The 25,087-nt window shown below is 44.5% G+C and overlaps 1 protein-coding gene across 3 annotated transcripts in view; it reads left to right on the forward strand.

The window, feature by feature from the left end:
- Positions 1 to 4,295: 4,295 nt before the first annotated feature.
- The window catches only part of FBF1 (Fas binding factor 1), a 100,112-nt gene continuing 79,320 nt past the window's right edge, over positions 4,296 to 25,087 (forward strand). For 2 of the 3 annotated variants that reach the window (XM_056550682.1, XM_056550684.1), the window contains exons 1-6: positions 4,296 to 4,493; positions 4,592 to 4,619; positions 8,077 to 8,118; positions 18,663 to 18,756; positions 19,636 to 19,687; positions 22,137 to 22,187. In XM_056550682.1, the coding sequence (XP_056406657.1) occupies positions 4,491 to 4,493; positions 4,592 to 4,619; positions 8,077 to 8,118; positions 18,663 to 18,756; positions 19,636 to 19,687; positions 22,137 to 22,187 (270 nt within the window). In that variant the 5' untranslated portion in view covers positions 4,296 to 4,490. The remainder of the gene's footprint in view (positions 4,494 to 4,591; positions 4,620 to 8,076; positions 8,119 to 18,662; positions 18,757 to 19,635; positions 19,688 to 22,136; positions 22,188 to 25,087) is intronic. The other variant, XM_056550683.1, reaches the window with a different exon arrangement.

Below are 25,087 nucleotides of genomic sequence, written 5' to 3' on the forward strand. Positions count from 1 at the left end.
GACGTGACTTTCAATTAATAGTTTAATAAATATTTTAAGTAAAACTAGCCATATCAGTTATTTATTTATTTTAATTGTACATCTAGTAGTATATGCATACTTAGAGGGCTGTATCCAGTCGTGTAAATTCTCTGTTTGTTTTTTGGCAGGAAGGATATCGTGCAACACAGCGACCTCAGTATACATTGTATTTTATAGTGTGAGACACCCACAACCTTTTGTATTATTTACAGATTTTATGGAGAGAAGTCATGGCCAGGAGAACTTTTATGCTTGCCCTGGGCAGCAGAAGAAGAAAAGAAAAAGTGAACAACTCCAATCAGAAAAGACGCCCCATGTGATTCACTTTTTTTTAACTGTATGACTATTATTTTGAGAGATGAAGTATTATCACACATCATGCACAGAAAATTGTCTTACCTATGTTAACGTTATATATATTTATCTTTTCTATACCCTATTAATGCTATCCTGGGGCCACTTCCAGACAGTGAGTCTCCACAAAACTAGATATTTTAAGCTTTCACAAAGCATCCGGTATACAATGCCCCTATGATGTAAGGGGTTGTCCTCTTAGACGCTACAACTACCAGCATACCCTTAGAGCTTTATAAGTTTAGGTCATTCTAAGAGTTGTAGTACAACTAGGTGTCCCAGTTCGAAACAGTCTGTTAGACCCAGAATTTATATATTATTCCATAATTTACTGCAATTATTTAAATTATAATAAATTATATTTTCCAGTTCTATTTTCCAGATTTTTTAATTATAATAAATTATAGTTTGCAGGTTTTTAACCAATATTTGAATTATACACTATTTAAAGGAGTTGTCCAATGTAAAAAAGAAATGTTTTCAATATTTGTTAACTCACCTTTCTCCGCTCCCTCGTAGCTTCTGGTATCAGGGCATTCTGTCCTCAGCTGGTAACACTGTTTGGTGACACTGTCCCCAAGCTGCAGAGTGTTGTGTCTACAGTCGGGGGAAACTGACAGTGCTTCTCGCCAATCACTGGCTGAGGGCACTGTGACATCACGTCTACAGCTCTGGCTGGCTCCGTAAAACAGGCTGTCAATGGAGACTGGTCGGAGACATGATATCCTGATATCAGAGGCTACGAGGTAACTTAAAAGGTGATTTCAAGTTTTTTTTTTTTTTTTTTTTTATTACGCAGGCTGGGGACATTACTGTAAAAAAAGTTTTTCACCGGACAACCCCTTTAAGTGTATAGATATGCCTGAAAAGGTTGGGTTCACACTACGCTATTGCTGTATGTCCCAGGTATGCACTGGTAAAAAAAAAAAAAAAAAAGAGATGCTGTCCTATACTGCACCGCACAGCAGTGGGTCTATTCACTTTAAAGGGGTAATCCGGCCCTAAGACATATTATCCTCTATCCAAAGGATAGGGGATAAGATGTTTGATTGCGGGGGTCCCGCTGCTGGGGACTCCCACAATCTAGCATGCAGCACCCACCTGAGAGCACTGAAGGAAGTGCTGGAGGCTCCAAGTCTTATGCCTCCCGACCACGGGGACGGAGTATTGTGATGTCACGACTCTGCCCCCGTGTGCCGACACGCCGCCTCCCATAGACTTGCATTGAGGGGGTGGGGCGTGATATCACGATACTCCGTCCCCGTGGTCGGGAGGCATAAGACTTGGAGCCTCCAGCGCTTCCTGCAGTGCTCACAGGTGGGGGCTGCATCCTAGATTGCGGGGGTCCCCAGCGGCGGGAACCCCGCGACCAGACATTTTATCCCCAATCCTTTGGATAGGGGATAAGATATCTTAGCGAAGGAGTACCCCTTTAATGGTCTGAAGGGAGACAGCTGGTGACTACATTTGAGCCACGTCAAACAGGAGGACACTTCAATAGTGTGGCCTCCTTTGAAAAGTATACACGCTGGAACTGGCCTGAACAGTGCCGCTAGGTGATTACATTCAGGCCATCATAGTGACTGGACCCGCTGCAGTATATACAGTGGTCCCTCAAGTTACAATATTAAAGAGAACCAGTCATCAGATTTTACCTTATTTAACGCCTGGCAAAGCGTTATATAGGGTAAAATATTTATCCTCACCATCCCCAGGGGATGCTCCTGCCCTCAGGGATGGTGAGTATATGAACTTATAAGATGCTCCCGCCGGCCCCGTAAGTAGTCCCCTTGGTGGGGAGCTCCTTTCACCTAGTCCCGTGTCTTCAGCCGGCAGCGACGCCCCCTCGGCTTGATTGACAGCCTGCGTCATCGCTCTGCTCACTGAACAGGAGGAGCAGAGCATTGATGTGGCCCGTCAATCAAGCCAAAGGAGCGTTGCTGCCAGCTGAAGGCACGGGACTAGGTGACAGGTGCTCCCCATCCATGGGACAACTTATTGGGCCGGCGGTGAGCATCTTATAAGTTCATATCCTCACCATCCCTGGGGGCAGGAGCATCCCCCGGGGATGATGAGGATAAAGATTTTACCCTATATAACCCTTTGTCAAATGTTATACAGGGTAAAATCTGATGATTTGTTCCCTTTAATTGATTCCAGGATGACAATTATATGTTGAAGCCAGTGTATTTTGAGACCAGAACTCTATGGAAACCTGGTAATTGGTTCTGATGCCCCAAACTGTCATAAAAAAATAGGAAAAAGTGAGGCTTAAAGAAAAATAAGTAGATAACTTATATAGATAAAGCAAGTCCTTACATATAAAAGTAATAAAGATCTGCTGGAGCTGTAAATGCCCCCTCCCATAGACTTGCATAGCAGGGGGTGATGTCACACGGGGGCGGAGTCGTGACGTCACGATACTCCGACCCCCTGGTCGGCACCCGGCAGTTTGTGAGCTGGCAGAGCGGCGTGCAGCTCAAAGAGATGGGTGCCGAATGCAAGATTGCGGGGGTCCTCTGCGGCGGGACCCCTGTGGTCAGACATCCTATCCCCTATCCTTTGCATAGGGGATAAGATGTCTTAGGGACGGAGTACCCCTTTAAAGGGGTACTCCACTGCTCAGCGTTCGGAACAAAATGTTCTGAACGGTTAGAGCCGTCGCCGAGGTCTCGTGACGTCATGGCCCTGCCCCCATGACGTCACACCCAGGCTCCTAAATGCAAGTCTATGGGAGGGGGCGTGACGGTCGATGGCTCTAAGCCGGAACATTTTGTTCCCAACGCTGAGCAGCAGAGTACCCCTTTTAACAGTGTTTGCAATAGAAAGAATTACAGGGAACAGTCCTCTATTGGGACTAAAAAATTGTGAAAAAAATTATTTAAAAAAAGTGTTAATAAATGCGTATAAAACCCTTTCCTAATGAAGTTTCAAACACCCCCCCTTTTCCCATTTTTCAAATGTATACAAAAATAAACATAAACACATCTGGTAATGCTGTCTGCAGAAATTTCTGAACTATTAAAATATAACGTTAATGAAACTGCCCGGTGAATGGCGTAAATGTAAAATAAAATAATAATAATGATAAAAAAGGCCAGAATTGCTGATTTTTGGTCACATCATGTACCAGAAAAAAATTTATAAAAAGCAATCAAAATCTACAGATCATAGCACAAAAAATGAGCCCTCATACAGCCCTGTAAACAGAAAAATAAACAAAGTATAGGGGTTGGAAAAGGACATTTTTAAACATTTTCTCATTTTCTTTAAAAAAAAAAAAGTGTATAATTTTTTTTTAAGTAGGGAAATAAAACAAAACCTATAGAAATGTTGTATTGTCGTAATCGTATGGACCTACAAAATAAAGATCACATGTCGCTTTAACCTTAAAGGGCACTGTGTAGAAACATCCCCCCCCCCCCAAAAAAAAAATAGATTTTTTTTTATTTTATTTAATTTTGCCCCACAAATATTTTTTTTTTTAACATTTTGTGGTAAAATTAGTGATGGTCGTGCAAAACAAGCCCTCATATTGGTCTGTAGGTAGAAAATGAAAGAGTTATGGCTATTAAAAGGTATGGAGGAAAATAAGAAATCGCTGTGTCCTCAGGGGGTTAACCACTTTTAGGACACCTGCCCTGGAGACTTGATAACACTGGACAGATAGTAACATTAACCCTTCCACTACCTAATACACTGTCTCCCAACCAGGGTGCCTCCAGCTGTTGCAAAACTACAACTCCCAGCATGCCTGGACAGCCAAAGGCATGCTGGGGGTTGTAGTTTTGCAACAGCTGGAGGCATTCTGGTTGGGAAACACTGACTTAAGGCAACGTCCTGACAGTTCTGTCCTAGAATTTTAGTCAAATTATTAAACTACAATTCCCATAATGCTACACGCGCAGACCGGAAGCTTCTCTATCGCAGGAAATGGCGGTTAATGTGAGTGTCCCTGATACCGAGCAGACGTGCGGCCATAGTGGGAGGAGTCTGAGGAAATTTTGGCTGCCATGGTAACAAGGAGACGCCGCGTTAACGCTGTGTGTGTTTCGGCCCTATGATGGGCCTTACACCCAGGAGCGGAGGTGTGTGAGGCGGCTCAGGGCAGCATCATGGTAAGTGAGCCCCATCATCAGGGGCTATGTGTTACTAGTCATCCATCCTGGTCATGTGACCCCCCCTAGTAATCACTCATGTACTTTCTGTATTTCAGGCCTCTAAAACTAAGACTGGATCAAAAGGTGAGTGGTATGTGACCAGGTTCATCATACAGGACCCTGAGCTGCCTCTTCTTAAAGGGCCCATACACCTTTAAATGAGATTCACCCAGGATGTCATTTATGGCATTTATTTACAGCATCCAGGGTATAAATGTTTAGTTGCAGTTCCCAGCATGCATCATGTTCGGGCATGCTGGGAGTTGTAGTTTCACAATAACTGGAGCAGGGGTCTCCAAACTGTGGCCCTCCAGATATAGCAAAACTACATCTCCCAGCATGCCCAGACAGACCTCCAGATGTAGAAAGACTGCAGCATAGCCAGACAGTCCTAGATGTTGCAGATTTTCAGCTCTCAGCATGCACAGATTTTTCCTCCAGATGCAGCAAGACTACTACTCCCAGTATGCCCAGACAGACCTCCAGATGTGGCAAAACTACAGCATGACCGCATAGACATTGCAAAACTACAATTTCCAGCATGCCCGGACAGTCCTTCAGATTTAGCAATACTACAGCATGTCTGGACAGACCTCCAGGTGTGGGAAAACTACATCTCCCAGCATGCACAGACTTTTCCTCTATACGTAGCAAAGCTACAGCATGCCCTGACAGACCTCCAGACGATGCAAAAGTCCAACTCTCAGAATTCCCGGACAGGCCACCAAATGTAGCCAAACTACAACTCCCAGCATGACCGGACAGTCCTTTTAGATTTAGAAAAACTACAACATGCCCGGGCGTGGCAAAACTACAACTCCCAGCAGACTTTTCCTCCATACATAGCAAAGCTACAGCATTCCCGGACAGACCACCAGATGTAGCAAAACTACAATTCCCACGATGCCCGGACAGACCTTAAAGGAGTAGTCCAGTGCTGAAAAACGTATCCCCTATCCTAAGGATAGAGGATAAGTTACAGATCGCGGAGGGCGGGGGAGGGGGTCTGACCGCTGAGGCCCCCCGCGATCTGTACGGGGACCTGACTTGCTGGACAGATAGCGGGTGTCGACCACTGCACGAAGTGGCGGCAACGCGCCCTCTCAATACATCGCTATGGCACAGCCGGAGATTGCCGAAGGCAGCGCTCTGGCTCTGCCATAGAGTTGTATTGAGGGGGCGTGTCAGTCACCGCTTCATGCGGTGGTCAACATGGCCCCTTCTCACGTTAACGTGGCTTCATGGCTAACGGGGCCCTGTACAGGAGATCTGAAACTTATCCCCTATCCTTAGCATAGGGGATAAGTTTTTCAGCATTGGATATCTCCTTTAAGACGTTGTAAAGCTACACCTCCCAGCATGTCTGGACAGACCACCAGATGTAGCAAAACTACAGTGGGGATCAAAAGTTTGGGCACCCAGGTAAAAATGTTTATTAATGTGCATAAAGAAGCCAAGGAAAGATGGAAAAATCTCCAAAAGGCTTCAAATTACAGATTAGACATTCTTATAATATGTCAACAAAAGTTAGATTTTATTTCCATCATTTACACTTTCAAAATAACAGAAAACAAAAAAATGGCGTCTGCAAAAGTTTGGGCACCCTGCAGAGTTAATATCTTGTACTGCCCTCTTTGGCAAGTATCACAGCTTGTAAATGGTTTTTGTAGCCAGCCAAGAGTCTTTCAATTCTTGTTTGAGGTATCTTTGCCCATTCTTCCTTACAAAAGTCTTCCAGTTCTTTGAGATTTCTGGGCTGTCTGTCACGCACTGCTCTTTTAAGGTCTATCCATAGACTTTCAATTATGTTGAGGTCAGGAGATTGTGAAGGCCATGGCAAAACCTTCAGTTTACGCCTCTTGATGTAATCCCCCGTGAATTTCGAGGTGTGTTTAGGATCATTATCCATTTGTAGAAGCCATCCTCTCTTTAACTTCAGCTTTTTCACAGATGGCATCAAGTTAGCATCCAAAATCTGCTGAAGTGTTATTGAATCCATTTTTCCTTCTACTCATGAGATCTTCCCTGTGCCACTGGCTGCAATACAACCCCAAAGCATGATTGATCCACCACCATGTTTTAACAGTTGGACAGAGGTTCTTTTCATTAAATTCTATTCCCCTTCTTCTCCAAACGTACCTTTGCTCATTCCGGACAAAAAGTTCAATTTTAACCTCATCGGTAGAGATGAGCGAACTTACAGTAAATTTGATTCGTCACGAACTTCTCGGCTCGGCAGTTGATGACTTATCCTGCATAAATTAGTTCAGCTTTCCGGTGCTCCGGTCGGCTAGAAAAGGTGGATACAGTCCTAGGAGACTCTTTACATGGAATGTATCCACCTTTTCCAGCCCACCGGAGCACCTGAAGGCTGAACTAATTTACGCAGGAAAAGTCATCAACTGCCGAGCCGAGAAGTTCGTGACGAATCGAATTTACTGTAAGTTCGCTCATCTCTACTCATCGGTCCACAGAACTTGTTTCCAAAATGCATCAGGCTTGTCTATATGTTCATTTGCAAAGTTCAAACACTGATTTTTGTGGTGAGGACGTAGAAGAGGTTTTCTTCTGATGACTCTTCCATGAAGACCATATTTGTACAAGTATCTCTTTATAGTGGAATAGTGTACCACAACTCCAGTGTCTGCCAGATCTTTCTGGAGGGATTGTGCAGTCAAACGTGGGTTTTGATTTGTTTTTCTCACAATCCTGCAAGCTGTTCTGTCTGATATTTTTCTTGGTCTTCCAGATCTTGCTTTAACTTCCACTGTTCCTGATGACTGCCATTTCTTAATTACATTCCGAACAGAGGATATTGACATCTGAAAACGTTTTGCTATCTTCTTATAGCCTTCTCTAGCTTTGTGAGCGTCAACTATTTTCAGTTTCAGATTTCTAGACAACTGCTTAGAAGAACCCATGGTGCTGATTGTTGGGGCAAGGTCAGATGAGTCTGGGCATTTAAAACCTTTGAAATTGACATCACCTGGTCTTCCCAGATGATGATTGAGAACAATCCATGACACTGGCAGGTCTCAGCTTTGCAAAGGGGGCAGTGCAATCTATAAATTCTGCAGGGTGCCCAAACTTTTGCAGATGCCATTTTTTTTGTTTATTGTTATTTTGAAAGTGTAAATGATGGAAATAAAATCTAACTTTTGTTGACATATTATAAGAATGTCTAATCTGTAATTTGATGCCTTTTGGAGATTTTTCCATCTTTCCTTGGCTTCTTTATGCACATGAATACAAATTTTTACCTGGGGTGCCCAAACTTTTGATCCCCACTGTACAGCATGCCTGGACGGACCTCCAGACATTGCAATACCACATCTCCCAGCATGCCCAAACAGACCTTCAGATATAGCAAAACTACTGTATGCCTTGACAGACCTCCAAACATTGCAAAACTACAACTTTTTAAAATGGCTAAATATCATCTAGTGTGACCCAAGTTATGATTAATCTTAGTTTATTTTCTTGCACTTTTTGTTAATTTAATAATATATAAGTCTCAATGCTTCTCACTCTTAAACCTTAGATTCTATTGATGACGTTCTTGGAGATCTTCTTGCTGATGATGGTAAGTGAGGCTGCCTAGAGACACAAGGCTAAGCCTTCTTGGGGAAACATGGTTATCCAGGAGAACCACTCAATTTTATATATATATATATATATATATATATATATATATATATATATATAACCAAAGGATAAATTGGCCAGCACTATTGATCCAAACTATTGTAAAAATAGTTGCTATGTGGGAAGCCTATCGGCTGAATTTGTGTGAGGGGCGGGAGCTCCGCCCCACACGTGTTCAGGCGGGGTGTCAAGTAGTTGTGGCTAGGGGCGGGGGTATATAACACCCCTGCTCCTACAGGAGGGGCGTACGTCACATTTTGCGGACGTGCTTGTGTTTGGCAGTGGTTCAGTTGCGGGGTACCGCCGCTAGCTCGGGCGCCCCCACCCCACACCCCTTGGGTCGTCAGTCTTTGGAGTTCGTTGGCGTCGGTGGCAAGTTTCGGACCTTTGCAGGTGTACCTATCGGGTATGGGCCGGTACCCCGGCCATTTGAATTGCTGTTTTATTTTTATTCGCTCCTATATTAAGTAACTTACTTAGCCGTACTGCGGGTCACTGTAACAAGTAGCTGGCAGACATGTGGGGCTGCAGCGCTGCCGAACACTGCTGTATGGTTCCCGGGGGGCCACGGAGGTTAAGTGTTCATACGGCACGTAGTTGTTAGTTATCATAAACCCTCTCGGGGACTCGCCTCCGCAACGCCGACACGGGTCCGGTGTTCTAGGAGGCAAGTTCCGGCAGTTCAGTTCCAGCTCCGGCTCGCTGCAGTACACGAACGCCGCCGCCATGTGGCGCTGCGTGCGCACGTGTGCGGTCAGTTATTCTGGTTACAGATAAAGAGGTATATATAAAAAAAAAATATATATATATAAAAAAAAAAAAATTAAATAAATAAATAAAAATAAGTGTATGGGTTCATATGTGTATATGTATAGGGGTGCATGCATGTATGTGTACATATATATACATGCTTATTTGGAAGGGTGTTGTAAGCTTAGTTCATCATAACATGAAGGTCGTTTTTAAGTCCAAGCACATGGTTAGGTAATAGTTTTCTGTCATTGTAGTTATAAGATTATATACTATATTATTACTGCATTAGGTTGAAATGAACACAGCGCAATAGTCTGCCAAGATCCCCAATATAAATTATCAATGGTCAAATACCAACCTCGGTAAAATGGTATAAAAAAAAAAAAAAAAAAAAAATGTGTATATGTGTATATATACATATACGCGCATGACATTTATTCTGTTCATGCGTTCGTTGTCACGGCATTATACTGTCCATGCACTCTCAGCATTTACACTGTTCATATGCTCATGGTTTTCCTTTACTCATGGCCTTGTATACTGTTCAGGTGCTCATAGCATTTCACTCGGTTCACACGCTCATTGTTTCTCTCCGTCCTCCCGCTCATGGCACTATTACTGTATGCACGCTCTTGGCCTACTGTATTCACACTCATAACATTCACACCATTCATACGCTTTTAGCACTAAGCTGTCCGTACGCTCAAGGAATCTATCCCATACGCATTTGTTCACACGCCAATCGCGTTTGCACTGTGCATATGCCGTGGCATTGACACTAGGCGTTTGCTGCGGCTTTGCGCCGTTCATGCGCCTTGGCAGTTATTGTTTTGTTATGCTCATGGCGTTTATTCTGTTGATATGCTCAGGACGTCTATACTGTTAATATGGTCAGGACATCTATACTGTTGCATGCTGATCACGGGGCATTTACACTGTTCTTCCATTCATGACATTCCATGTACATGCTGGTGGGGCATACTCTGGGCGAGCGCACAGTGTTCATGCTGTTTAGAGCTCATGCCACTGGTATCGCTCACTTGTTCATGGCGTCATGCTGTGCGCACACTCGGGGCGTTTTGCGCATGGCATTGGCAGTCTACATGTTATGGCTATACGTTCTTAGGTGCTCATGGTATCCATTCGCTCATGGAACATACTGACGATATGTTTGTGGCATTCATGCTGGTCAAGCCATAGTAGTTGTTCTGTCGGTTCGCTCGGGCCAGTCATACACTGCAGACACCCGTGGCATGTATACCGCTCATGGTATTTACACTGACCGCTTGTTCACAATCTTATACTGTTCACACCCACGAGTTGCTGTTTTATGCACATGGTGTTTACCATTTACATGATCACAACATACATTCTGGTCATACTCTCACGGCACTGATACTGTTGCAGACACCCATGGCTGTTATACTGTTCATAAGCTCTTGGTTCTATAGTGGTCATATGCTCATGGTGTTTACATACGTCCATGGCATCATCACTGGGTTGTTAAAGCATACGGTTTCATACGTTATTGGCATTCTGGTCTTCCGCTTTTTGGCTTGCTCGTGGTTCATACACGCATAGTCATACTGTCCATATGCAATAGCTTTATTCGGATCACAAGCTAAGGATATTTATACCGATCATCCGCTCACAGCAGTTACACGGGCCAAATGGCCCGTGGCATTCACATTTCACCTATGACATTCATACGGTCCACGCGCTCATAGCATCCATACCATGCTGTTCATTCATCCTTGGCTCTTACTGTTTTCATGCACTCTCATTGTTCAGCCATCCATTGCTTTTGTGCCACACATGCACTCTTGACACGGGACTGGTTGTGCGTGGGTGGGGATTGGTTCTTTGGGTTCCATGCGACCGGCATTCGGGTTGTTTGGACGTTCATGGCATTGTTGCCATATGATGGGGTACGGCATCGGCGAGGTGGTGGTGTCGCTGTGCTGTATATGCTTATAGTATTCACGGTACGTAGTGAGTACTTCGATACAGTGCATGCAGTTCTAGGATGCACATACCATCGTACAGCTCATACGATATCAACTACACTGTGCTCACGCTTGGGGGCTTACGTTATAGTGTCCAGTTATTGCCAAAAGTTACTTCACACTGACAGGTTGTCAGTACCTGTCATGCCAGCCACTTCTGCAGGGGGGTGGCCCCACACAGGTCATTATTACTGACACGCCTTCAGAACAACAACATTATGATACGCAGGGGGTGGTTTACCTGTTGTGACTGCCACAACCACAGGGGGGAGGCACACACAGACTATTGTCCGACACTGCTTCAGAACAACGATAGTATTACACACAGGTGGTGGTTCACCCGTTATACCTGCCACATTGCAGGGGGAGGCATTATGCTGGTTCTTGTTACTGACATTCCTTCAGAGGAATAACGTCATGATACACATACGTGGTTGTTTACCTGTTATGCCTGCCACGTCTGCAGGGGGAGGCACCACGCAGGTTATTGTTACTGACACGTATTCAGAGCAATATCATCTCGATTCACAGGCTGTTGTACACCCGTCATACCTGCCACGTCTGCAGGGGATGCACCACGGAATTGTTGCACTGACACATCTTCAGCGCAATAACATCACGACACATAGGTGGTTGTTTACCTGTTATGCCTGCCACGTCTGCAGGGGGGAGGCACCATGCAGGTTATTGTTACTGACACGTATTTAGAGCAATAACATCTCGATTCACAGGCTGTTGTACACCCGTCATACCTGCCACGTCTGCAGGGGATGCACCACGGAATTGTTGCTACTGACACATCTTCAGCGCAATAACATCACGACACATAGGTGGTTGTTTACCTGTTATGCCTGCCACGTCTGCAGGGGGGAGGCACCACGCAGTTTATTGTTACTGACACGTATTCAGAGCAATAACATCTCGATTCACAGGCTGTTGTACACCCGTCATACCTGCCACGTCTGCAGGGGATGCACCACGGAATTGTTGCTACTGACACATCTTCAGCGCAATAACATCACGATACATAGGTGGTTGTTTACCTGTTATGCCTGCCACGTCTGCAGGGGGGAGGCACCACGCAGGTTATTGTTACTGACTCGCATTCAGAGCAATAACATCTCGATCCACAGGCTATTATATACCCGTTATACCTGCCACGTCTGCAGGTCTGCACCACGTAATTGTTGCTACTGACACATCTTCAGCGCAATAACATCACGTCACATAGGTGGTTGTTTACCTGTTATGCCTGCCACGTCTGCAGGGGGAGGCACCATGCAGGTTATTGTTACTGACACGTATTCAGAGCAATAACATCTCGATTCACAGGGTGTTGTATACCCATCATACCTGCCACATCTGCAGGGGATGAACCACGAAATTCTTGCTACTGACACATCTTCAGAGAAATAACATTATGGCACATAGGTGGTTAGTTTCCTGATAGGCCTGCCACGTCTGCAGGGGGAGGCACCATGCAGGTTATTGTTATCTGTCACGTGTTCAGAGCAATAACATCTCGATTCATAGGCTGTTGCACACCCATTATACCTGCACGTCTGCAAGGGGATGCACCATGTAATTATGGCTACGTACACATCTTCAGAGCAATAACATTACGACACATAGGTGGTGGTTTACCTGTTATGCCTGCCACTTTTGCAAAAATAAATAAATAAATAAAAGGGGAAAATACGCCACGCAGGTTATTGTACTGACACGGCTGTACAGCAATTATTATTATGACATATAGGTGGCTTGTTTACCAGTTACGCCTGCCATGTCTGCAGGGGGAGGCACCAAGCAGGTTATTGGTACTGACACTTCTTCAGAGCAATAACATCTCGATTCACAGGCCGTTGTATACCTGTGAAAACGGCTACGGGGATGCACCAAGCAATTGCTGCTAGGGACACAGCTTCAGAGCGATAACATCACACTTCACAGACTGTTGTATACCCATGCTACCTGCAACTTCTGCAGGGGAAGGCACTGCGTAATTGTTTTACTGGCACGTCTACTGAGCAATTACATCACGACAAGTAGGCGGTTGTAAACTTCTTACCTGCCACGTCTGCAGGAGCATTCACTGTGAATTTGTTGTCACAGACACATTTTCATGGAAATAATTTATGTCACTCAGGAAAGGTCTGTCAGCGTGCTGTGGGTCACTTGCTAACAGTTTATTTTTGCCAACTAATAGCGGGTACTTGATAGTTTCACAGGGTGCCTGACAGGTATCTATGGGTTTCCCTCTTACCACAATTTCACAGGCAAGCATGTTGAAGAGGCATTTATCTGCTTGTATGTCAGTTTGATCTGGTCGTTGATTACAGAATAGTAAGTCTCCATCAGCTCATTGGTTCCAGGCATCAATTACTAGGCTAAGTAATTTGCAGATTCTTTATTTTGATCTCAATCTAGAGGTTGAATTTGGAGTATGTGTTAAGGTTGTTGGGTTTGATCCATGTTTATTAACCCTTTTTCTATTCCTACCAGGTTCATTTTTGCCCACTATAGGCGTGCCCTCCGTCGCGGTCATTGGGCACAATTCTGACCGCTAGGTTTAGTATATTATTTTCCATACAGGTACGTATGTATTGCTGTAACCACGAGCATGAGCGTGAAGCCCCGAACACAAGTGGGAAGCCTATCGGCTGAATTTGTGTGAGGGGCGGGAGCTCCGCCCCACACGTGTTCAGGCGGGGTGTCAAGTAGTTGTGGCTAGGGGCGGGGGTATATAACACCCCTGCTCCTACGGGAGGGGCGTACGTCACATTTTGCGGAACCCTCCCAACCCTCCCCTTTTTTCAATTATCCATTACAGGGCATGCCCACTATAGGCGTGCCCTCCGTCGCGGTCATTGGGCACAATTCTGACCGTTAGGTTTAGTATATTATTTTCCATACAGGTACGTATGTATTGCTGTAACCACGAGCATGAGCGTGAAGCCCCGAACACAAATATAGATATGTGTAGAAAAGCACAGCACTCCTCCAGTGAAGTGAAAGAAGTAGATTTATTAGCTCACATCGCAGCAGCAATTTCACTACATTGGAGGAGGTCTGCGCTTTTCTTTGATCGGGTCTGGGGCGCTTGCACCGACTGTGAACGTGGATAAGTAGTGCTTCACATTTTTATATATATATATACCGTATTTATCGGGGTATACCACGCACCAGCCTATAACGCGCACCCTCATTTTACCAAGGATATTTGGGTAAAAAAAGTTTTTTACCAAAATATCCATGGTAAAATGAGGGTGCGTGTGTGCGCATGTATACCCCGATACACCCCCAGGAAAGGCAGGGGGAGAGAGGCCGTCGCTGCCCGCTTCTCTCCCCCTGCCTTTCCTGGGGTCTAGAGCCCTGCTGCCGGCCCTTCTCTCCCCCTGGCTATCGGCGCCGCTGCCCGTTCTGTCCCCCTGACTATCGGTGATAGCCAGGGGGAGAGAAGGGGCAGCGGCACCCATTGCCGGCGCCGCTGCCCCGTTGCCTCCCCCATCCCCGGTGGCATAATTACCTGGGTCGGGTCCGCGCTGCTGCAGGCCTCCGGCGCGCGTCCCCTGCGTCGTTGCTATGCACGGCGCGGCGCACTGATGTCATGCGCCGTGCAGCGCATAGCAACGACGCAGGGGACGCACGCCGGAGGCCTGCAGCAGCGCGGACCCGACCCAGGTAATTATGCCACCGGGGATGGGGGGAGGCAACGGGGCAGCGGCGCCGGCAATGGGTGCCGCTGCCCTTTCTCTCCCCCTGGCTGTTGGCGCCGCTTCTCCCCCCCTGGCTATCGGCGCCGGCAATGGGGTTCCGGCGCCGATAGCCAGGGGGACAGAACGGGCAGCGGCGCCAGTAGCCAGGGGGAGAGAAGGGCCGGCAGCAGCGCTCTAGACCCCAGGAAAGGCAGGGGGAGAGAAGCGGGCAGCGACGGCCTCTCTCCCCCTGCCTTTCCTGGGGGTGTATTGGCGTATAACACACACATAGACTTTAGGCTAAAAATTTTAGCCTAAAAAGTGCGTGTTATACGCCGATAAATACGGTATATATATATATATATATATATATATATATATATATATATATATATATATATATACATACAGTCATGGCCGTAAATGTTGGTACCCATGACATTTTTCAAGAAAATGAAGTATTTCTCACAGAAAAGGATTGCAGTAACACATGTTTTGCTATACACATGTTTATTCCATTTGTGTATTTTGGAACTAAACCAAAAAAGGGAGGAAAAAGAGCAAATTGGACATAATGTCACACCAAACTCCAAAAGTGGGCTGGACAAAATTATTGGCACCTTAATTTAATATTTAGTTGCACACCCTTTGGAACAAAATAACTGATCAGTCTCTTCCTTTAACCATCAATAAGCTCCTTACACCACTCTTCCTTTACAAACTGCTCCAGGTCTCTCTTATTGGAAGGCGCAATTTTAAGATCTGGACTCATTGCTGGCCACTTCAGAACTCTCCAGCGCTTTGCAGCCATCCATTTCTGGGTGCTTTTTGACATATGTTTGGGGTCATTGTCCTGCTGGAAGACCCAAGATCTCGGACGCAAACCCAGCTTTCTGACACTGGGCTGTACAGTGTGACCCAAAATCCATTGGTAATCCTCAGATTTCATGATGCCTTGCACACATTCAAGGCACCCAGTGCCAGAGGCAGCAAAACAACCCCAAAACATTGAACCTCCACCATATTTCACTGTAGGTACTGTGTTCTTTTCTTTGTAGCCTCATTCCGTTTTCGGTAAACAGTAGAATGATGTGCTTTACCAAAAATCTCTATCTTGGTCTCATCTATCCACAAGACATTTTCCCAGAAAGATTTTGGCTTACTCAAGTTCATTTTGGCAAAATGTATTGTTGCTTTTTTATGTCTCTGTGTCAGCAGTGAGGTCCTCCTGGGTCTCCCGCCATAGTGTTTAATTTCATTTAAATGTCAACGGATAATTTTTGCTGACACTGATGCTCCCTAAGCCTGCAGGACAGCTTGAATATCTTTGGAACTTGTTTGGGGCTGCTTATCCACCATCCGGACTATCCTGCGTGGACACCTTTCATCAATTTTTCTCTTCCATCCATGCCCAGGGAGATTAGCTACAGTGCCATGGGTTGCAAACTTCCTGATAATGTTGCGCACTGTGGACTAAGGCAAATCTAGATCTCTGGAGATGGACTTGTAACCTTGAGATTGTTGATATTTTTCCACAATTTTGGTTCTCAAGTCCTCAGACAGTTCTCTTCTCCTCTTTCTGTTGTCCATGCTTAGTGTGGCACATACAGACACACAATGCAAAGACTAAGTTAGCTTCTCTTCTTTTTATCTGCTTTCAGGTGTGATTTTTATATTGCCCACACCTGTTACTTGCCCCAGGTGAGTTTAAAGGAGCATCACATGCTTGAAACTATCTTATTTTTCCACAATTTTGCCAATAATTTGCCAATAATTTTGTCCAGACCATTATTGGAGTTTGATGTGACATTATGTCCAATTTGCTTTTTTCCCTCCCTTTTTTGGTTTAGTTCCAATACACACAAAGGGAATAAACATGTGTATAGCTAAACATGTGTTACTGCAATCCTTTTCTGTGAGAAATACTTCAGTTTCAGTTGGGGTGCCAACATTTACGGTCATGACTGTGTGTGTGTGTGTGTGTGTGTGTGTGTGTGTGTGTGTGTGTGTGTGTGTGTGTAATATATATATCGAGAGAAAATATTTCGTGAGTGTGCTCAATCTGCACAGTTGTCCGAGACCCTCAATGGCTGCACTTGGTAATGGCAAAAAGTAAAAAAATCAAAAAGGTATGCCGTTCCCAAGGACATTAGTAATGGTGATTGTGACTAAATAGAAATGCTGAGGTTTGTAGTGTAAGAAAGCAGTGTGCTTATAAGTTTGTAGCCAGAAAATGTGAGAGAATAGGTGAAGTACGTAAGATAGAATGGCCAAAATTATGGATGTAACAGAAAAATTGTGTCTCCGAGTGGTGTAATTCGCCAGAAGTATACAGACAGCGATAAATCAGGGTTAATAACACATTTATTTAGATACTAAAAAGCAGAGGTCCTAGAGTGGATGCCGGCAATCCACTCCAGGGTGTATGATAAACAGCATAAATATACAATGTTGCATGAGATTAAAAAGCACAAAAAGTGAAAAATTGTTGTATACTCTTTGCCTGGCCTTTAGCCCCCGCCCTGTATTGTTGGGATAGGGACAATACGAGAGACTTTCTCATATGCTTCCGTTCACTGGAACTTATTTGTCTTGCTCTTTTGTTACCCGTGTTATTTTTCACTACCTTTGTCTGATAATTCGGTCCACAAGACCGTATTGTGTTAAGTATTTTCCTGTATTGGTGTGTTCACCACATCTACCTTAATAAACTTTTTGTTGAATTACAAAAAAAAAGCACAAAAAGTGGCTACACTTTAGCAAAAAAATTTGTCCAGCAGATGGAAACAAAACCTTGAGGAACAATAAGTGCACAGTCATTGGAAATCTCCTTTTGATGGCGGCGGAGAAAGGAGATTTCCAAGGACTGTGCACTTATTGCAATTATGCAACATTGTATATTTATGCTGTTTATCATACACCCTGGAGTGGATTGCCGGCATCCACTCTAGGACCTCTGCTTTTTAGTATCTAAATAAATGTGTTATTAACCCTGATTTATCGCTGTCTGTATACTTTATGTCTAAGTATGTCACAGTACATCTTGGCATTCATAGTTCCCTTAATGACCTTTTGCTATCCGGTAGACAAGACACACTTGTATTGTACTCCTCACCTGGTTTCCACCACACACTCTTTACACCACTGCCATGCAGACCAATTTGATGCAGCGTGTGTAATGTCTGAGCACTGACAGGCTGAAACCCCTCCCCCCAAAACCCGTTCAACCTCTGCAGCAATGCTGGCAGCACTCATACTTCTGTTTCACAGTGACAGCCTCTGAATATGACATTGAGCACATACACTCAACTTCTTTCTTCAACCAGGGCGAGGCCTGTTCTGAGTAGAACCTGTTTCTTTGAAACCGCTGTATGGTCTTGCCCACCATGCTGCTGCTCAGTTTCAGAGTATTACCAATATTCTTATAGCCTAGGCCATCTTTATGTAGAGCAACAGTTCTTTTTTCAGGTCCTCAGAGAGTTATTTGCCATGAGCTGCTATGTTGAACTTCCAGTATTAGAGGGTGTGAGAGTGATAACACAAAATTTAAGATACTTGCTCCGCATCCACACCTGAGTCCTTATAACATTAACAAGTCACATGACACCGAAGGGGGGAGGGTGGCTTATTCGGCACAGTTTGGAAATTTCCGCTTAGTGGTGTACTCAGTTTTGCGTGAGGGCTTGTTATTTTTTGCACCATGATTTTCATTTTTTATCATGATTAGATTTTTATTAGGGGAGAAGCTTTTTAATATTTTTTATAAACATTTTTGATATTCTTCTAGACTGTTAGCAGCTGCACGTCCTGTAATGCAAGCTCAGCTTCTGAGCTGGCATCATAGTCCCTGACAGCGCACATTACCTACATGTATGTTGTGTCATGAAAGAGTTAAATTATAGGATGCCAGTTCACATCTAGCACATCAAACCTATAATTGTTTTTGTTCTTTATATTTTGTTTTCTAAATAATATATGCTGTATATTATTAGTACCTATGCTGAAGAAGTCATTTGTCATGTCTACAGATCCATCTCCACCAAGGCCACGCAAAGCATCATCTTTGATGATGGCATCGACCAACAGAAATCGGTCTACTGTTTTGTCCAGCACTGCCAAAAAGTGAGTGTACCTCCTCTTTAGCAGAAAAGGTGTTACATATGGATTGGTATTTCTTGAATACATTTAAAGGGAACCATTCATCAGATTTTACCCTATATAATGCTTGGTAAAGCATTATATAGGGTTAAATCTTTATCCTGGCGATACAGGGTTGAGGCTTGTGACGTCACGGTTGCACCCCGCTCGTAACTTTAAGGCCACGCCCCATCAATGCAAGTCTATGGGCCATGACGCCATAAGCCTCCGGCGCTGCCCCTGACGCACTAAACGAATGGTGGGTGCAGCAGGGAGAGAGATCATGGAGGTCCCCAGCGGCGGGGGGGCCCCGCGATCAGATATCTTATCCCTTATCATTTTATAGGGGATATGGTTTCTAGGGCAGAGTACCCCTTTAACTCCCATTCAAGTCAATGGGAATTATGCAAACTGCAGAACAAAGCTGATTTGTCAGTTTTCACCACACTGCCACCTCCTGTAGCCAAAAGCAGGACTGAGGGATTAAGGGTGGGGCCTCATTCTCCATATAGGCGAAGATCACAAAAGTGGGATCCTCATCTGTTGGACCGTTTATGGCACATTCTATAGGTATGTCATTAAGTTCATCCATACACATAAGCTATCTGTTGGCCTACAGCTATAACCCCTATAAACATGTATGATCCATTTAGATGGATGGCCACTCTTTTTTTTTTTTTTTTTTTTTTTTTTCAGTAGGAGGATGGAAATATAATAATAATATTTATTCTTGACAGAAAACATCTGGGGACTGTTGTTTTGTCTCCACACACAGATTAGATTGCACACTACATTGTAAAAATGTTGTCAAACAGAAAGTATCTATTGACATCTGAATACTTCTCATCCTATTCTGTGCACCAGGTCACTAATTGATGATGACTTCTTCAGTCAACTTGCCAAAGAAGCAGCAGAGGTAAGGATAAACCAGCACAGGAACATAAGAAATGAGACCACCCTAAAGCGGTACTGTCACCAAGAATATGCTTGAGAAGCTGCACACACAGTGCACTAGGGCTTCACAAGCTTATTCTTAGCATAGCTTTACCAATAAATTTGCTGATTTATATTCACTAAGACACCGTTTTATAATTGCTCCGGCAGTCAGGCAACAGTCTGAGCCTGGAATCCGCTATGCTTTGATCAGGTCCACATACTGGGGTTTTATGGATTCTTAAATAGGTACTTCACTGGAAAACAATTTTTCTTAATCAACTGATACCAGAAAGTTAAACATATTTGTAAATTACTTCTATTTAAAAATCTTAATCCTTCCAGTACTTATCAGCTGCTGTATGCTCCACAGGAAGTTCTTTTCTTTTTGAATGTCCTCTCTGTCTGACCACAGTGCTCTCTGCTGACACCTCTGTCAATTTTAGGAACTGTCCAGAGTAGAAGAAAATCCCCATAGCAAACCTTTCCTGCTCTGGTCAGTTCCTGATATTGGCAGAGGTGTCAGCAGAGAGCACTGTGGTCAGACAGAAAGGTGATTCAAAAAGAAAAGAACTTCCTGTGGATCATAACATCAGCTGATAAGTACTGGAAGAATTAAGATTTTTTTTACATAGAATCTGTTTAACTTTCTGGCACCAGTTGATTAAAAAAATGAATTAAGTTGATTCGGTTGATAAAAAAAAAAAAAAAAAATAATAAATGTTTTCCAGTGGAGTACCCCTTTAAGATCTTTAGAAGTAGCAGAAGGCAGTATATATACCATCAAACTTAATCTTGACTGGAACTGAAATGAGTAACTTTTGCACAGATCTTTAACTGGTTAACGACCATGGACGTGTATGCTCGTCCATGTGCCGTTAACCGGGTATGGCGCCGGCTCCCGACTTGAGCCTGCGTCATACCGGCTGGCCCCCAGCTGATTCTTGTAGCTGGGGGCCGACGTTAATAAAGGAAGCTGTGAACACTCTCTGGTGGTCCCAGTGGAGTGGATCGCCTCCCAGCAGCGTGATCGCGATTGTGGCGATCCACTGTGGAGGTAGCCTGAGGGCTTACCTCTGATGCTGCGCCTGTCCCGGCTTTCCCATTGATAAAGCCTGGCAGGACCAGGCTTTATCAATGGAGCGCAGATCACACAGGTCAATGTGGAACTAATGATTCCTCCTAAAAGTCCCCTAAGGGGACTAATAAAGTGTAAAAAAAAAAAAAAAAAAAAAAAAGTTTAAGTAAAAAAAGCACTTTAACCCCCTTTTCCCATTTTATAAAATAATGTAATAAAGAAAAAAAATAATCATATGCGGTACCGCCACTTGCGTAAATGTCTGAACTATCAAAGTATAAGGTTAGCTAAACCGTACGGTAGATGGCGTACACGTAGAAAAATACCAATCAAAACAAAAATGGTACCTATAAAAACGACAGATGATGGCGCAAAAAATGAGCCCTCATACCGCCCTGTACACTGAAAAATAAAAAAGTTATTGGGGTCGGAGGATGCCAATTTTAAACATACTAATTTTGGTGCATGTAGTTTATAATTTCTTTAAGTATTAAAATAAAATAAAACCTACCGTATATAAATTGGGTATCCTTGTAACTGTATGGACCTACAGAATAAAGATAAGGTGTCACTTGTACCGAAAAGTGCACTGTGAAGAAACGGGAGCCCCCAAAATTTACAAAATGGCGTTTCTTTTTTCATTTCTTCCCACAAATAATTTTTTTTTTGGTTTCGCCACAGGTTATATTATAAAATTAGTAAAGTCATTACAAAGTACAATTGGTGATGCAAAAAACAAGCCCTTATATGGGTCTGTATGTGCAAAATTTAAAGGAGAACTCCGGTATGGGTGGGAAAAAACAACTTATCCCCTATCCTAAGCATAGGGGATAAGTGTTAGATCGCGGGGGGGGGGGCTGACACGCCCCCTCCATTCACTTATCTGGCAGGGCCAGAGATTGTCGAAGGCAGCACTCCAGCCCTGCCATAGAAGTGAATGGAGGGGGCATGTCAGCCGCAGCTTCGGCTGTGGTCGAAAACGCTTGGCTTCTGCATTGAGCAGGAGTGAGCCGGGTCCCCGTACAGGAGATTGCAGGGGGCCCCAGCTGTCGGACCCCCCGCGATCTAACACTTATCTCCTATGCTTAGTATAGGGGATAAGTTGTTTTTTTCCCACCCATACCGGAGTTCTCCTTTAAAGCGTTATGATTTTTAGAAGGGAAGGAGGAAAAAAGGAAAATTTGCTGAGTCCTTAAGGTGAAAATAGGCTGTGTCCCTAAGGGGTTAAATGTCAAGGGATTTGTACCACCCTCATATTATGGGCTAAGTACCATCATGTTTTTGACTGTCACTCTATGTGCAAGGTGCACCTTTTACTTCTTCCTCTTAATTTTTTGATGTAATCTTTGTGCAGGAGTCTGATGTCTCAGAAGGTGACGCACAAGCTCTGCTTGAAAACTTGAAGGTAAATGTCTTCTCTTTTATGCTTTTTATAATAAAACCCGGTACTGTGCTCCCTCCTCAACATACAATGGCCCTCATTTACTAAGAGTGTCGGGTTTATCTCTGAGTGTTTCTTCATTTACTCCCTGTATTTTTCTCCCTGATTTACTAATGTGTCGCACGGATTGTGTCGCACGGGTTAGAAATTGTGTCGCACAGTAAATTTTATATATGCCCCCGGCACAGCGCAATCATATGATCCCAGAAGCGCATGTATATTTATATATGCCCCCTAAACAGCACAAAAAAATGCCCCCAGCAGCGCATGTATATACAGTATATATGCCCCCCACACAGCGCAAACATAAGCTCCCGGTGCATCTATATACATATGCCTCAAGCGCTATAAAGCATTTTATTAGCAGAGCATCTCTCCGGGAAGCCGCTGACCGATACTCTGATAATGCTCCGCTTGTCAATCATAGCGCTTCAGAGGCATGTGTATAGAAGCAAAGTGGGGAGCAGACATATAGCATTATCTGGTCCCCACTTCGCTTCTATACACAATCCTCAGCAAACACCACAGCTGCACTATTGCCTCCCCCCATCCCCGGTGTTATAATTACCTGTTCCCGGGGCCCGCGCTTCTTCTAGCTCCGGCGCTGTGGCTGTGCGCTGCGCAATGACGAGTGACGTCATCAACGCGACGTCACCGTCAGTGCGCACAGTGACAGCACCGGAGCCAGAAGAAGCGCGGGCCCCGGGAACAGGTAATTATAACACCGGGGATGGTGGGAGGCGATGGGGCAGCTGTGGTGTTTGCTGAGTATTGTGTATAGATGCGAAGTGGGGACCAGATAACACTATACGTCTGCTCCCCACTTCGCTTCTATACACATATGCCTCTGAAGCGCTATGATTGACAAGCGGAGCATTATCAGAGCATCGGTGAGCAGCTTCCTGGAGAGATGCTCTGCTAATAAAATGCTTGTCCTTGATAGCGCTTGAGGCATATGTATATAGATGCGCCGGGAGCTTATGTTTGTGCTGTGCGGGGGGCATATATACTGTATATACATGCTTCTGGGGGCATATGTTTGCGCTGTGCAGGGGGTATATATATATATATATATATATATATATATATATATATATATATATATATATATATATATATATATGCGCGCGGTGCTGGGGGCCTATGATTGCGCTGCCGGGGGCATATATACATGCGCTGCTGGGGGCATATGTTTGCGCTGTGCGGGGGGCATATATACTGTATATACATGCGCTGCTGGGGGCATATGTTTGCGCTGTGCGGGGGGCATATATACTGTATATACATGCGCTGCTGGGGGCATATGTTTGCGCTGTGCGGGGGGCATATATATATATATATATATATATATATATATATATATATATATATATATATATATATATAATATATATTATATATGAACATGTTTTTTACAACAGCTTGCAGCTGTCGGGGGAAAAAAAAGGACAATGTGGTCTGGAAAATTGGTAAATCTGTGTGAAAGTAAGGTTTTGGTTGGGAAGCGCCCCTTTTTCGGCTTTTCAGCAAGCCGAGTCGGGTGGTTCGGGAATTAGTGTCGTAACATGTTGCACATTGTCTGCGCCATGGCACAGACAATGTGCGACAACATAAACCCGACAAATGCTGTCGGTTTGGTGATAGTAAATGAGGGCCAATATTAATTGGTTCCAGGACGACCATTGTATGTTCAGTCCATAACTCTGGAAAATTGCTTCCAAAGGCCCCGAAATGTCCACTCAAAGTAAGAAAACATGAAAAATGAGCACAAATTGTGCAAACGAACCATGTTCTTTTATTGGTCAGAGAGCAAAGGGTTTGTGATTGGAACTTTCTTAACGCTGCTACGGTTGCCTTAGCAACTGTACTGTCCATCATGGTCAGCATCTCTCCTCGCCGAACTTTGCAGAACAGGCAGGAGAGCAACTCTGGACTTGCACTTTTAAGAAGAACTGCTTCATAGCTGCAAGGAGAACTACAAATCCTAGCAGGTCTGCAGAAGTCAGAGCATGCTGGGGCTTGTAGTTCTCCAACACAGGGGACTGGGAGAAGAGTACGGGGTGTATGGTGGGATGTGTTTGAACTTTACTATACTTACAGGGACAGCATCTTGGTCTGGGTTGGAGACTTTAAAACTTGCTGGGGCTGCACTTCTACACTCCAGCAACGCTTCTCCACTTGACAATAATGCCGGGTCTGTGATGTCACTATGGTGTGGAGAAGAGGCTCAGCAGGTGATTGGATCAGTGACCTTCAGCACTAACAAATCACGGTGCTATCCTTCCTGCATGAGGGGGTGGGTCCAAACGGGGGAAGCTGTGCAGACTGGACAGGGAGCAGAGCAGCACAGAGACATGTGGGTAACTATTTCTCATTGTGGCTCTACTACTCTCTGTGTCAGTGTTTCCCTACCAGGGGGCTTCCAGCTGTTGCAAAAAGGCTGTCCGGGCATGCTGGTAGTTGTAGATTTGCAACAGCTGGAGGCACCCCGGTTGGGAAACAGTGCTCTGTGTGGATCGGTGCAGCAGCAGCGATGTAACCGATACCTTACTGAGTGGTAAGGGTAGCTTCATATGGCTCTGACATAAGTGGATGCAGTGTTTAACTTACGATGGGCCCTGGAAGACCAGAAACAATTGCATATCGGGGGACCACTATATCTGAATAAGGGTATGTTCACACTACGTAATTCCCGCGGAATTCCGCGAATGGCATTATGTGAGCGGAATTCCGCAAACGGCATTACGTGAGCGGAATTCCACGAACGGAATTACGTGAGCGGAATTCCACGAACGGAATTACGTGAGCGGTATTCCACGAACAGAATTACGTGCTGTGAACATAAACATCAGTGTGAATGGGTT

This window comes from Hyla sarda, chromosome 13 (assembly GCF_029499605.1).
Source record: "Hyla sarda isolate aHylSar1 chromosome 13, aHylSar1.hap1, whole genome shotgun sequence".
Classification (NCBI taxonomy): Eukaryota; Metazoa; Chordata; class Amphibia; order Anura; family Hylidae; genus Hyla; species Hyla sarda.